The sequence below is a fragment of the Sinocyclocheilus rhinocerous genome, unplaced genomic scaffold, assembly GCF_001515625.1.
Source record: "Sinocyclocheilus rhinocerous isolate Xijiao unplaced genomic scaffold, SAMN03320098_v1.1 scaffold640, whole genome shotgun sequence".
NCBI lineage: Eukaryota > Metazoa > Chordata > Actinopteri > Cypriniformes > Cyprinidae > Sinocyclocheilus > Sinocyclocheilus rhinocerous.
Genome location: NW_015666536.1, coordinates 4,500 through 21,060, shown reverse-complemented (window position 1 = coordinate 21,060; position 16,561 = coordinate 4,500). Strand labels below are relative to the sequence as shown.

At 36.6% G+C, this 16,561-nt stretch overlaps 1 protein-coding gene across 1 annotated transcript; it reads left to right on the top strand.

Moving 5' to 3' along the window:
• Positions 1-1,026: 1,026 nt before the first annotated feature.
• On the top strand, positions 1,027-15,678 carry LOC107732524 (adhesion G protein-coupled receptor F5-like). The gene is made up of 11 exons (XM_016543886.1): positions 1,027-1,034; positions 1,229-1,392; positions 4,160-4,335; positions 4,421-4,591; positions 5,126-6,163; positions 6,343-6,384; positions 6,897-6,956; positions 7,082-7,145; positions 7,316-7,375; positions 14,859-15,001; positions 15,253-15,678. The coding sequence occupies exons 1-11, from the start codon at positions 1,027-1,029 to the stop codon at positions 15,676-15,678; spliced, it is 2,352 nt and encodes a 783-aa protein (XP_016399372.1).
• The last annotated feature ends 883 nt before the right edge of the window (positions 15,679-16,561 follow it).

Genomic DNA, 16,561 nt, shown 5'->3' with positions numbered 1-16,561 from the left:
AGCTGAATTTCTGAACAGTCAGTTTCTATTTGTTGTACATGATTCAAAGCTGGTATACTTTATTGATGCTGTCAGACTGAACATTTTAATCTTCATCATCATTTGTTTTATTTCAGATATTAATGAATGTCTCAACTCATCGTTGGTGTGTGGGCCGAATGCTAACTGTTCCAATTACAATGGAAACTATTCGTGCTCTTGTTGGGAAGGATATAACGTTACAAAGATGAATGAGACTATAAATAACAGTAACCCGTGCATAGGTGTGATTCATTTATTTGCATTTTGATGTTTTTCAGATGTTAAACATTTTTTCTAATTACATTTTTTTCTGTAATTAGGAAAGGATTAGAAATATTGAGATATTGTTCTGAAATGTGTTATTCCCTTTCCAGATATAAATGAATGTCAATTCAGTTCATCTGTATGTGGTCCAAATTCTAACTGCACAAATCAGTTGGGAAGTTACAATTGCTCATGTTCAGATGGATTCACTGCAACAAACTCAAGTCTCCCGATTAGCATCAATAACACATGTACAGGTATATTCTATATTCAGATACCTGTAAAGCCTTGAGAGTTTTTCTCGTGCCTATTATTGTAAATTAAGTCACACAGTGCATAAGGATAAATATATTTTCTATGAATTTGACAATCAGAGTTTTATACTGTTTTTCATCTCTTTCTGAAAAAAAGATGTTAATGAATGTCTTAAGACATTAGAATTCTGTGGTCCAAACTCTCATTGCACATAGGTGTGATTCATTTATTTGCATTTTGATGTTTTTCAGATGTAAAACATTTTTTCTAATAACATTTTTTTCTGTAATTAGAAAAGGATTAGAAATATTGAGATATTGTTCTGAAATGTGTTATTCCCTTTCCAGATATAAATGAATGTCAATTCAGTTCATCTGTATGTGGTCCAAATTCTAACTGCACAAATCAGTTGGGAAGTTACAATTGCTCATGTTCAGATGGATTCACTGCAACAAACTCAAATCTCTCCATCAGCATCAATAACACATGTACAGGTACATTCTATATTCAGATTTGTGAGTATTACTACCTTAAATAATGAGATAAATAAGATTTTTGTTTAGAGCATTAAATGTTCTTAATGCTGATCATTTGTCAGCATCTGTAAAGATTAAAAGATTAATAAGCACAATGCTGAATATGCTGAATTTTTAAACCATGTAATGTCAATTTCCTCCAATTCCAACAGTACCACCACAAACAACACCATCAACACCACCAACAACAGCATCAACACCAACACCATCACCACCACCATCAACACCACCAACAACACCATCAACACCATCACCACCATCAACAACACCATCAACACCACCAACAACACTATCAACAACAATGACAGCAACAGGTGTTCACAGTAAAACAAAATCTGATGTTTGGTTTCATGCAGGATAAAATTATATTCATATTGTTGTTTTGCTAATATATCTAATTCAACAACAGCATAGACAGGTACTGTAAATATAAATGTTGCACAAAAGAATAAGGATAATGTTTGTGTTAGCAAGAGTACAACAGTGGTATGAAAATAAAAAAAAACAGGAAATAATTTTTTTAAATTTATTTATTGTGTTATCATGAATTAATGTTTATTGGGGGACACCAGTGTTTCCTTGTGTACCCCCTCTGGCTGGGTAGTATTTGTATTGTTTTATAATTAGAGATTGAGAATTGTTGCTTAAACCTGTTGATACAATGAACTTAAATGTGCACTTTTTTTTTACAGTAATTGGAATGTCAATGACAATAAATCAGACTTTTGACAGAAGTCTTACCGACCCTGATAGCAAGACTTACAAAGATTTATCTGGACAAATTGAGTCAACAGTGAGTATTCTGTGCTTCATTTTTTGTGAAATGTAATTTGTTTATGAACATGTTGATTTATTTGTTATTTACACATTGATTTTGTTTGAATGCTATTTATAAAATGGTTATTTCCCAGTCCTTGATTATTGATTGCTCAACAGCTGTGTTTTATTCTCAATAAAGCATGTCTATGACTGCTTCACTCAACGGTTCTGTGTATTACTGACCAATCAGAATCAAGGACTGGAACTAGCCTAATAGTTTTATTTTGCTTTTTATATCATTATATTTTTGTATTTATTTTTCCCTAACATCCAGTTGACAGTCAGAAACAGTCCAAATATAATATCCTCACATGCACATGACGTTGTAACGTATTAATAGACAGAATAACTATTGAATTTTCATTATTGGGAAAATAATTTCAAAGATAAATTGGGTATTTTGCTTTTTACAGATTAATGTCAATTATTTTAATAAGCTACCTGGCTACATTTTTGGTTCTACAAAAGTCTCTGCCTTCAGGTATGATCTACCATTTAAATTTTTCACTTTTTTTCACCCAACGTTCCCATTTATTTACTGCTTTTTCAAACAAACACAATGTTAATACATGTCTTCACATTGGTGTGGTTTGTGTTTCTCCATAGGCCTGGTAGTGTTATAGCAGACTACACAATAAGGGCAACATCCAATAGCTTTGATTTTGGAGCAGCAAACACACAGGTTTCTGACTCTCTAAAGGCACAAGGAATAAATTTAGTTGAAAATGCTTTTGCTCAAAGTGGTAAGAGTAGTCAGTGCCTAATCTAAAACCCTTCACATTTCTTAGTTTCACCATATTTATTATTTTGTTGTTTAGGTTTTGTTTGTTGTTGGGTGATATGAGTTGTATGGTTTCTATTTACAGAACAAGCAGTTTTCACAAAAGATCAGTTATATCCTCTGCAAGAGGTGGACCTGAAATGTAATCAGCCAGAATTCGCAAAGGGTCAGATAAAATGGACAATGGATAACAAAGATCTGGCAGGAAACACAAAATATTTAATTTCCAATGACATGACAACTCTCACTATGCTAAACGCGAGTGAAAGTTACAATGGTGAGCGGCATGCGTCTGATTTTTGTCTTGTCTATGATATCACATGGCAAAATGTCTGATTGCTATTAGAGTCCTGTTTTAAAAAATATACTGCTGTAAAACTGTGCCACAGTTTGATTTAAGTACATTAGCATATTGATCTACTATAGCATAAGATTAGACGAGATTATACTATATGTGGCATAGATTATGAACTATTAAACCAATCGAAATAAAGCTACTCTCATAGTGTGTTAATGCCATGAACATTGCCTCATTAACAAAGTTTTGTTTTGCGAGCAAATAAATAAATAAATACATTAGAAACGGTATGAAGTTCCTCAATGTTTAGTAACATTGCTCAGTAAACAAAACCTACTGGGTTTAAGAGATTTGCTCTAATGATTCTGTATTGATTTTTCATACGTAGGTCGATATTCATGCATTATACAAAGGAATTCAATACCATACATTCAGTGGCAAAACATCATTATTAAACGACGTCCCAGTATCATTGTGGGGCAAAAAGACCGTGTTTTTCCATGTGATGGCAGCAGTTTTCAACTGATATGTTCTGTTGATGATGGCTACAATATTGAGTGGGTCGTGGGTGGAACAGTACAAATTTCAGGTTGTACATAAAAATCATTGTTTTTTATCAAACATTTTTTCTAAAAGTTATTGAGTAGTTGTCCTTCAAATAAAACCTTCATGTTATTAATGTTTTATAGTAAATGCATTTCTCTTTTTACACAATCAGGATCTGACAGTATCACATTAAACTATGATACTCCGACGGTAAATTGTTCAGATCGAACCTTTACCTTTACATGTCGTCTCAAGGATCTGCCACAACTACAGAATTTCGGTTATAGCTATAGCAGCGTCACAGTAAGGACAAGCACAGAAAGTGAGCCTTCAGTTTCTCATTGTTTTCAGCATCAAAGTGCTTTTTTACTGTTGTACAGTTGCATTAAATGGTATTTACGGTGTAGCAGACTTTTCTTTGGATTGCAGCACACCTGATTATCAGGTGTTGACTGTACTGGTCATATTGTTTAGTCTTTTGACCCTAATTATTTCTTATGCTTCTGCATAATGTGCAAGTAGCCTGCAGGGGTACTTTCAAGTCCCAAAATCTATAAAGTGTAATGTGATGTTCTGTTCTGAGAGAAACCGTTAAATCGCATCTGTTTACTTCTGATTTTTAATAAAATAATTCTTCAGATTATGACTGTCGAAATGAAGAACTTGGAGTTGGAAAAACAGATGAAGTGAAGACAGGAGTCTGTGGAAAAGGTTTGAAAGGCACCTTAACTTACAAATGTGAATCACGTGATTGGAAACCATTAGAGGACAACTGTGTACTTGAAGTTATCGACAACCTTAAAAACAAACTTGAGGTAATCTATTGATCATATCTATCTACAATGATCTGGCCATTTTAAATGTTTCTGATATTTGTATTTTTTGTACTTTGCAATTCAGTCCTTGCGTGTGGAGGAGATTCCAGGGTTTATGGCTAACCTCAGTTCTGCCACAGCAAAGCATGATATTAATATAACCCAGTCTGCTGCTACTGTCCAAGCAATTGTTGACATACTCTTTAAAATTGCCGACTTGTCACAAACTATTGTCATAAAAAAAATAGTGATGGAGGTATGTATATTCACATTCAAGCTTGTAAAATGTAATGTGTAGATGTGTTATGCTTGTTGGATTGAATTAAACTAATGTTTAGTTAAGATAAATTAATTGATAATTAATTTTACTTACTGTTATTTTGTATTGTTATAGCCACTCTCACCATTATCATGAATTAAACCTGTCCATTATTATATTATATTATATTATATTATATTATTGTGACAAATGGGGGCGGGACTCGAGACCGGTGAGTGGTGCAGGTGTCGCTCATTATCAATTACTCCACCGGCCTCGCTCCATTCCCACGGCTCTCGGCCCCGCCCCCATTCGTCACAATTATATTATATTACATTGTATTATATTATTATATGAGGAATTCTTTATAAAAATGTGGCAGGTCATGTTTTTTTTATTCTAGGTTATAGTAATATCTTATATTTTGTCTTATTAGATTATCCAAATATATATATCTTATATATTAAATATTTCCACATTTTATGGGCTAAATTTCATAATTTAATACAGAATTTTATATTACATTTCCAGAGTTTCCTAAACACAGTGGACATTATTGTATCAGGTAATGTCAGTAATACATGGAACAAACTGAACAAAGGCAAAAACACAGAAGACACCAGCATTAAACTTCTGAGCGCTATTGAGGATATAAGTGACCGTCTCACAGATGAGTTTGCGATTAATGAAACATCCATTCAGCTGAATAGAACTACAATTAAAAACTCATTCAATATAACATCAGCACTGCCAAACTCGGCTACAGAGATTGTGGTACCACAGGTTCCTCAAGAGACTACCATAACCATCATAATCTTCACAACTCTTGACAAAGTCCTTCCTTCTCAAGGTACTAATGACAGCAGGAAATCAGATGTGCGCATCAATGGAGATGTGGTTGTTGTTAAGGTTAATGAAACTCTTAACAACATTTCTTTTACATTTGACATTACTGAACAGTCTTTGGGAAATCCTCAGTGTGTCTTTTGGAACTTCAGTCTCAGCGATTGGGATTCCACTGGATGCGAAGCAAAGCCCTATATAAGTAAAGGGAATGAAACTGGCAAGATTACATGTGAATGCAACCACACAACTTCCTTTTCAATCTTAATGTCAGCGCTGTTGCTCTTTTACCGTACAGTCATGGTCTTGTCTCAAATGTCAAGGGCCAAAATGATGGTCATTGCCTTCATAGTCAGTTATGGTGCACCTTTGCTGATAGCGGTCATCACTGTTGCATCAACAGCTGGTCCTAAAAAATATATTTCCAAAAAAAATGCATGCTGGCTGAACTGGTACGAATCAAAGGCCCTGCTGGCATTTGTGATCCCAGCTTTCACTATTGTAGCCATAAACCTTGTAGTTTTGATTGTGGTTCTGTACAAGATGTTGAGGAGAGGAGTCGGTGCCGCAACTCAACCAGATGAGAAACATGCCCTGGTGGTCATTGCCAGATGTGTGGCCATTTTAACTCCTATCTTTGGTCTAACATGGGGATTTGGCATTGGAACCATGGTGTCACGTGACTTTGGTATTCATGTGGTGTTTGCACTCCTCAATTCACTGCAGGTACTACTTTATAATGTCAATTTTATAGCAAGATTACAGTTTGTGCATGTATTCAAATATATGCAATCCACTAATGCTGCACATTAAATTATTATGTCAATTTTTTTGTTATTGTATTTTAAAATTGAACCATATTGCAACTGATACCTTCATGTATTTGTAACACTTCCTTCTATTAGGGATTCTTTATTTTGGTGTTTGGAACGCTTTTAGACAGCAAGGTATGAGTTTACTTCTATTGCACAGAGCTTAAGAAAAGCCATTTAACTTTGTAATCTTGAATTTAACCTAGAGATCTGATCATCTGCCATTATGTTATACCATATAAACCATACATTACAAATTTGACAGCAATATATCAACCGGGTGGATTTCATTTAGACTGTTACTTGACTGATTATCCTGCTTATTACGTGAATACCCACCAGATATGTGAAAATAAAATATTGGTTTGAGTTAAATATATTTAACAATTTTATCTGTAAGAAAAAACAATAGGCCACTACAAAATCAACCTAGCAGCAATATGGACACTGCAACAACATTACAGTAATATGACTACCAAAGTTCTTACCATTTTCATTACAATCAACGAATATTAGGAAATAGCTGACCACTGGAAGTGCAAATGACAAATTAGAATCAAGTAATTTTTAGAGAGCTGTGTAATAAGCAGACATTTAAGATCCTTTCAAGAAATTTCTAGAAGTTAACTAGAGATATCTGATTGCAGGTTCGTGAGTCACTACCAGGAAAACGGTTGCTACAGAAACTCAGTTCCAGTCGTACCAAGGTAAATGCCATTCTATAATAACACATACTTATATGAACTCTTTTACTAATGTTCAGCTTTTACCCCCTGCTTAAATATTTTTTACATTGACTCTGTGATTTATTTTGACTGATATCTCCCTACAGAGCACCAGTGGAGGAACATCGTCCACATCTGGCCTGCCTTTCTTGCGAAGGAAGCAACGGAGGCGTAAGTAGATGACATATCTGAAAGCTAATATTTGTGAATATATTTTCAGTTAGATGAATCTCTAATGTTGTTACACAGTATTTCTCATTTGGATAAATATGACTGCTAAATGAGTTAATGTGAATACAGTAGACAGTTCAGTGAGTAACATGCAACTAACTTTTTTTCAGATGTGTACAACGTATCCGAAACCAACCTTTCCTCAGCAGTTACATCTTCAGACAGCTCCAGTGGCTCATATGCTGTTATGAACACTTAAAGCACCCAAAAAGTGTTTCTGTTACTATGACAAGCTACATGTTAGCTCTTTTACTGTACAGCCTCCAATAAAATAGTAAGATATTGTAAGAATAAGAATAACTGTAAGGGCATGGTGAGTGTAAGGGGCTTTTACACAGGTTGTTTAAAAAGATTCTTTATTTTTTTGTAATAATAGCGTCTAGGGTTGCAGTAGTATCGCAATATAAATTTTTTTAAACGGTAGTATAGTCAGTACTGCAGTAATGTTCTATATGTGCGGCATGTAAACTATTTAAAAGGTTCATTTGAACACATGTATGCAAAAACATTACAAGAGAGTCTTTCTGCAGCCTTTCTGTTGTGCATCCATTGCTCGATCATTTGACCATTTCTAGAATAGGCCTAGTTGGTTAGTGTCACGAATCCGGTCCGTGGCCTTCCGGCCGATTGCCACCAGAGGTCGCTCTCCCATTACATTGACTCTCACACCACACAGACTGTTACACATCACCCTGGACTGCATTTCCCATCATCCATTGCACTGATTACACACACACAGCTGCATCCAATGAGACCTGCTTTTTAAGCCATGGACTTCCTCTCTCTCAATGCCGAGTATTGGTTAGCGTATAACACTCTTCTAGCGATAGCTACATTACGGAGCCATTCCAAGTTTATGTTTCTAGTTCTAGTCTAAGTCTAGTCATTTCGTGTTGCCTTGTTGTCTGTTTCCTGATCTTCTGCCTGTGTATCTTGGATTAACCCTTTGCCTGCTGTTTCGGACTGTGTTTGCACCTTGCCTGGACGGTCTTTGTCAGTCACGTGCGTTTATTATGTGTAACGTCACCGAGGCGCCATTTTGAAGGCATGTTGCATTGAGCAGTGAACTAAAAGTGTACAGAGCCGTGGAATAAAGACCGATTCAATCATCATACTGGAGAAACAGATGCAAACCAAGTAGATACGGTACCGAGATAATCTCAGCAAATTTTTTTTAGGAACCGTAATATGTAATTTGTCACTGATGATGATTAACAATTAACACTGATCCATACTAACATTACCTGAAGAAAAAAGCTGAGTGCCACCGGCATCGCTGCTGCCTCCAACCTCGTTGGATATATGATTATCTTGTTTACAGTATAAAAACGTATTTTATTTACTTATACACGTATATATTGTTTTTGTCTACCATTGATTTGCACACATAATTTGCACAATTGTAAGTAATTACATCATGTGAGTCTCTACCATTAAACCTTACCCTGTTTGTTCACAATTTTCCGTACTTCATTTGGCTGATAACAAGTACTGATAAGTACTAATAACAAGGAGACAATCAAAAACACATTTATGAAAATGGCATTATTGCTTCTGCCAAACATTTCTGATGACCCTTTCTGCATGGATTCTTAGAAGTGCTAGACGATCTGTCAAATACTAAATAGTGCTTGTAGGTAGAAGACATTTTGACACACACTTTCACACTGAATGGTTTCTCTGTGGAAATCTCAAAACAGTCTATCATTCCTATTCTGTGTCCAAAGGACTTCACAAACTAGTGAGGCACAATTTTGTGCCTGTCAGTTGCCTAAAACAGTGTTTGTGCAGGCAGATCCAATCTGAGGTGCATAAGGTTAACAGAAGTATTTAAAATGAAGTGAGAATTGTTCTTATTTCTGACATGAAAAGCAGCATAAGGCAATAAAAACCTTCATGGCAGGGATTCTCAACTCTAGCTGAGGGGGGTTACAGAGTATTTGTTAAATATAAAAACAAAATATATATTGTGTGTTTGAGTGGTCCAGACGCTACACCTCTTATGACCACGTCTCTATTTAATAAAAGCTTTCAAATGGATCCGCACGTCTCTCGTCTCGTCTCGTCGCCTCCGTTACAGTTAGTTTCTAGAACTATCTTTGCAATGACAAATGCATTTTCATTCATCAACTTAGCGGCATTTGCACTGGGTTCTTATCATTCATATAATGTGATTTTAACATTATAAATGAATTATATGTTAGTATACTACTCTGAGAAAAAAACACAACGCAGATTACACCGGTCACATATATACATACTGGCCATCAGTCAGAGTTTCAAGCTGTGGAGAAAAATGCTCCTGTATGTGTTATTGTTTTATATAACATGATACAGTAGTTCAGCAATATGATAAGCAGGAGTGCTGTATATCCACATGATTGCAAATGTGTTTTTTGCACAAAGATAAAATAAGTACACTGTAAAAGCCTATAGTTTACCTTACTTGGATATAATTAGTTATCTTTACTTAGTTGTTATACTTATTAGGTTTTATTAAGTTACAGCTAATTTCAAGGCAAATAAAACAATTTACTTACTGTTTTGAGTGATGCATACTTAAAATATGCAAATAGCCACAAAGGAACCAATGACATTAATACACCAGTGAGAGGCAGCAGTGCACTAATATGTTACTAATGTGCAACAAATCAACAGAAGAAGACGAAGAAGAAATAAAGTTTTTGAGAGGGGGCAATTCTTAATAGACTTTTCCCTCATTTCCTCCACTTCTGCAGTTCTCTTTCTCTAGTTGCATTCACTTGTTTGCCAAAGTCATCTTGAATGTTGAATTGTCAATACAACTGAACAATTTGAGAGAACATCACATAAGCTGACTTAATAAATTGATGTTGATTTTCCTAAAAAACATTTTTGTTTGAACTCCCCATTATGATTAGTGCTCCCTTTGGTTGGCCACTTGGAACTTCATTTATATTATTATAATTCTCTTCCTACTGATGCAACAATGCATTATGAAATCATAGTTATTTGGTTTCAAAGGAAGGGAAGTAATAAATAGGTTACTTTTAGAAGGTAACCTAACTTCTTATTAAATCATTAGCTACTGTCTGTTTCATGTTGATTAACAATCTTTTACAATTTTATTGTTTTTCATAAACACCTTGTGAAGCTTTTATTTGGGTTGATATCTTATATTTGTAGCAATATTTTGCAATTGACCATGCTCACATGGTACACACAGTCACACACAGACTTCAACATTCAGCACACCAAACACAACAATGGTAACAATTAAATTGTATTAATTGTAACAATAGCCAATTTTTTTTGCTCTTTTTGTTGTACTACTACTGACACAAGACAGCAAATAAAATTGACAAATTAAAAAAGTTAAACAAAGCAGTTGCATAATTTATTTATACCCCAGTGCACTCTGGGAGTTAGTAATTCTGAGTAGCTGTACTAAATGAAGAGTAAACCTAAAGTAAATAATCAAGTACTCCCTACAGTTCTTTTTTTAGTTACTAGAACTCTCATGTAAGTGGACTATACTAACTACACATTTGTCATTACAACATACTATTCCCATTTCACTTTACGTAGTTTTAAGGCAATCTGTTTCCTATTTTCCTAGTAATGTGAACACTAACAAGAAGTTAACACAACTGATTATTTTAAGTCAACAGTACTTAAGTATACTTTGTTAACAAGTTTTCTGTACAAACTGTTTTAAGTTATGCCAACTTAAAATTAACACACTACTTTGCATAGATAAAGTGAGGAAAACGATTGCTTTAAAATTTCTAAGTGAAGTCAGCTTATTACATTTTACAGTGTACAATAAAAACACACACACAAAAAACAAGAAAAGGCAGAAAACCCAAAAGGTGTCACAGTATCTCTGGGAGGAACGAGGAGAATACTTAAGAGACTTTAATAAAACAAACGAAGGGATACAACCACTGGAACTCAGGGATGACATAACAGCAGACGGAGAACTGGGAACACTTTAAATACACAGAAACAAATGGTACACACCTGGGAACAATACAAACTAAATGGGGAACACCTGGACTAAATGAACATACAGACAGGAAGGACCAAATAAGGGCATAAGAGGGAGGGAAACACAAGGCACAGGAACACAACACACAGGGTGGGCGCTCTGGAGGCCTCTAGGGACAGGGTAACTGGACAGAAGGCTTCCATTCCGGGACCCAAAGCGGAGCAGGAAGCTCAGGGAGCCATGGTGGAGCAGGTGACTCGGGAGGCCATGGCGGAGCAGGGAGCTCGGGGAGGCCATGGCGGAGCAGGGAGCTCGGGAGGCCATGGCGGTGTAGGCAGTTCGGGAGGCCATGGCAAAGCAGTACACTGGAGCGGGCTCAGGGGCTGGAGCCGACACTGGAGCGAGCTCTGGGGCTGGGATGAGGGCTGTGAAAAGTCTTTTCCTCCTCCTCCTCCCTTGGTTATGGCTGAATTGGGCGGCAGGTGGGCTTGTCGTTGCTGCGGCCGGTGGACTAGAAAGAGCCGCGGCCGGCGGGCTCGACATCGGCGCGGCCTGTGGGCTTGAGTGCTAAACGGCCGATGGGCCTGCCTTCGGAATGGCCGGTGGGCTGGAGAGAGCCGCGGCCGGTGGGCTTGACGGGAGGTCCACGGGGCGATGGTAATTGGCCCCGTGCCAGAACAGCGAGTTGAGGGTGGAGTCATCCAAGGCCATAGCCGCGGTGAGCCTGCAGAACTCCCAGGAATACTCAACGAAGGGGAGATCCAGACGAGCTAGGGCGGTGAACCAAGTGGCAACGTCCATTGCCGTGGAGGAAAACAGGAAAACAAAAAACTTTTCAAAAACCGAAAAAATAAAAACGGGGAGAAGGGCGCCGCTTACTTTTTGTTTAGGTCTGCTATTCTGTCACAGTCTCTCTGGGAGGAGACGCAGGAGAATACCAGAGACTTTAATAAAACAAACGAAGGGAACCACTGGAACTCAGGGATGACATATAACAGCAGACAGAGAACTGGGAACACTTTAAATACACAGAAACAAATGGGACACACCTGGGAACAATACCAACTAAATGGGGAACACCTGGACTAAATGAACATACAGACAGGAACAGGAAGGACCAAATAAGGGCATAAGAGGGAGGGAAACACAAGGCACAGGAACACAAGACTGACAAATGGCTTATTTAGAGCTTCCCCGTAAACGATGTAGGAAACAAAAACAAACCATTCATGAAATTAAAAAACGAGCTAAATTACAATAACAAATATAAAAATATAAATAACTACAAATTAATTACATCATGTCAAAAAACCTAGAAATTATATACTCCAAAAGCAAACCATATATGGTACAAAAAATACATTTAAAAAAAAGACAAAATACACTATTTCAAAGCCTTCGATCCTTTATACATATTTTATAACATGTTAAAGAGGATTATTATTATATACTCCAAAAGCAAACCATATATGGTACAAAAAATACATTAAAAAAAAAGACAAAATACACTATTTCAAAGCCTTCGATCCTTTATACATATTTTATAACATGTTAAAGAGGATTATTTTTTTTTTTGCTATGGGATAAACTATTCCATAATTTAATACCCCTAACTCTTATCAAGTATTGACCTCTACAAGTGAGAACTTTAGGAAGATGAAAATTTGAAATTTGTCAAGTTAAATAACAGTGAAACTGTGAATTGACTTTAAAATACATTCTAAATTGCTCTGGAATGTTACCCTCACGTGAATATATCTTATACATAAATACACATATGTGGAAAAATAGTAAGAACCTGAAGTTTATGAAATAAAGAAGCATATATGTTTGATCGGGTTGCAATCCTAACAAAACGCTTCTGAAGAATAAAGATTTTTTGTAGGAAAAGTACTCGCCCAAACTAAATGACAAATATACGGATAAATTAAACTATAGTAAAGCGTAAGAAGACACGCTGTAGTAACAAGGTGCCTCCTTATTATACCAGTAGATTTATGTATTTTTCTGCTCATGTAATCAACCTGTTCCCTCCAACTCAAAGTCTCATCAACAAAAACACCCAAGAATTTAGTAGTTCAGTTGACACTTGAGGCACTTCAGTAGACTCAATAGTAATTTTTGATAAATGGGGTAGAATTTTTTTTCCCACTAAAAATAATAAATCTAGATTTTTTTATATTTAAAGACAATTTGCTTAAATTAAACTAATTAGCATAAACAATTAGACCATCATTTGCATTCTTAATCAATGAATTAAAATTTGAGTGAGAGAGAACTAAGTTTGTGTCGTCAGCAAACATTACTGGAGTAAAAATATTTGAAACTTTCAACAAGTCATTTATATAAATAAGAAATAGCAATGGTCCAAGTATGAACCCCTGAGGAACCCCACAGAGTAGACTTTCTTTACAGGAATAACAACCCTTAAAACAAACAAACGGTCTTCTATTAAAAATGTAATTCTTCAACTATTTATATGTAAAATCATGAAAACCATATTTGTACAACTTTTCCAATAAAATGTAATGATCAACTGTATCAAAAGCTATATTTATACAAAGGTTCAATAAACAAAAGTTAATACTAAATTACATTTTAGACACATTGTCAATATTGAAATTTCTGCTCTATTTCGCCAAAGAACATAGTTATAAACAAAGCAGAACTGTTGCAATTCCCCCAGCAACACACAAAGATGTTTTGTTTCTGAATGAATATGTTTTTGAACAAATCAGGTGTATGATTCACTGAGCCATTCATAAAAACAGTCACTTGCTTCATTCCTAAATGAATTAGCTGTTGAATAAATGATTCAGTGATTCAATCATTAAGACTTGCTGCCACCTACTGGTGGTTTTTATTTCTCATTTAAAAGTAGGCCTATTATTTATTTATTTAATTTAATATTTCTATATTCAGAGTTCTACAATTAAAACATTAATATCATAGGCCTAACATTATATTTATGCAATTGCAACTGCAGCGTAAATGGATTAATACCACATCTAAATATAACTTAATGCTGCTTCTGTGCTACTGTGCTACTGTGCAGTGTTAAGATGGATTTGATTTCATTCAACTGTTAACAATAGCCAGTTATTCATTCTCACTAACAAAGTATTCAGAGGAAATCTGTTTTCATTTGCATAAAAATTTGGTTAATTTAGATTTGAATTATGAATTAACACAATACTGCATGGTATTGTGATATTAATTGGTATTGTGATACTTCAGCTGGTTTACTATAGTAAGACATTTTTATGGTACTGTGACATAGACATAGTGGCATAGAAATCGCATACTACATATTTAATCACACCTTTAATCATTTTCAAGGATATTTAAATTTTCATTATGGCTGGAATAAAATAAAGGGAAAACACAATAGATTTAATTGGTATTTTGACCACTCTAATAGGAAATGTTCCCTATCGATACTTCACTCGTACTGCGTCTGCTAAACACGTTTTTCTCCGAATACTGAAGCCTTTTCAATAACGCAGTGTAACTGCATGGTCATTGGTTTGTGCAGTGAATTAAAAAAACGAACCAATGGTTCGGCAGCGGAGCTGCACGAGCCTATGGCGACAAAGCCCGCCAGAGCCCACCAGAATGGGCGGGGCATCTGGCTATATAAGCGGGCACTTCGCCATAGGATCCTCAGATTTCTTCTCCTTCAGCGACGACTGCAAGATCTTCACTCTACGAGACTCGAAGCATTCGCCGTGAACAAGCCTCGCAGCGGATCAAGACCCTTTCCTGCTTGGCTGACTTCACCGCTCTTCAGCCGCCTTCAGCGTCTGCAGCAGCTGCGGTCTTCCCGGTCCCCTGCCGCTATCCGGCGATTTCTATAAGAGCAAATTTCTGAGCAAATTTCTGGCGTTGTTTCAAATGCCGCGCCACTACTGTCACTGATGGTCACAGCGAGTGCGTTTCATGCTTGGGCGCCGCCCACGCTGAAACAGCACTCACTGAGACAGAATGTCCTCATTGCGAGGATATGAGTCTCGCCTCTCTGCGCTCTTTTCAGAAAGCTACTCCGCCCCTCGCGCCCTCCCACTTTCTTCCTCCCAGGAGCCTGAGAGGAAAAAGCAGCGGGGCAGAGAATCTCGGAAGTCAGTGAGAAGAAATGACACATCCTACATGCGACATGTCTCCATAGTCACCATTGCCGTTTCCCTGCTGATCGCAAACATCTGTTTTATCATTGGAGCTGCAATCGCAGAACAAGAACAGCCAACCTCAGTGGACCGCTGCAGTCCAGTGGTTTTCTTCATGCACTTTTTTTACTTGGCTCTTTTCTTCTGGATGTTAATGTCAGCGCTGTTGCTCTTTTACCGTACAGTTATGGTCTTGTCTCAAATGTCAAGGGCCAAAATGATGGTCATCGCCTTCATAGTCGGTTATGGTGCACCTTTGCTGATAGCGATCATTACTGTTGCCTCAACAGCTGGACCTCAAAATTATATTTCCAAAAGAAATGCATGCTGGCTGAACTAAATTGAGAAAATAGACAGTTTGTTGAGTAACATGCATCTAACTATTTGCAGATGTGTACAACGTGTCTGAAGCCAACCTTTCCTCAGCACTTGCGTCTTCAGACAGCTCCAACAGCTCATATGCCATTATGAACACTTAAAAGACTCTTCAACTATGTTTCACCACTGCAATTTCTGTTACTGTTTTGTGGAGGGAATGTTTTTATGATCTGAGGTGATTTGTCTACAAATGTGGCTATAATATGACTTTATACATTGTGTAATATACTGTGAATGCAGTGATTAGGTATGGACTAATGCTGATGACTGTCTGCCATGTACAAGTCATGTAGCTGCTTTTGCATATTTACAAAGCAGCCTTCATTTATAATCAGCCTTTGCCTACGAGGAAAAACAGATCAAATGCTGAACTGTTCACAGGAGGCAGAGTTTCAGAGGGTTGATGCTAGAGATAAAACAGATTATGTTTTTACAGTGATTTCAGATTTCCAATCCATTTCTGATGGACAAAATCAAGTCCCACTCTACATTTTTTCACTCAGACCGTAAGAGTGACTTCCCACACTGCTCTGTATAACTAAGATGGCGGAGCACAGTTTGAAGCGTTCTGCTGAAGGCGAACTTTCACATGTTTCCATAGTAGCATAATACTTACCTCGTCATTCTTGATGTGTTGGTGTGACGAACGGAGGGTGGAGGTGTGGTGTAAGATTTGGTTTGCGATGCAGTACTCTGCAACATCTAGCGATTGAAAAATAGTATACATATAGCACCTTTAAGCCATGTTGAAGCCATCAGCCTGCGTAATTTCAACTTATTTTTAAAATAATTGTGTTTAACAATGGAATTCCTGCTGAAAACGACATTATTTATGATTCTGCAAA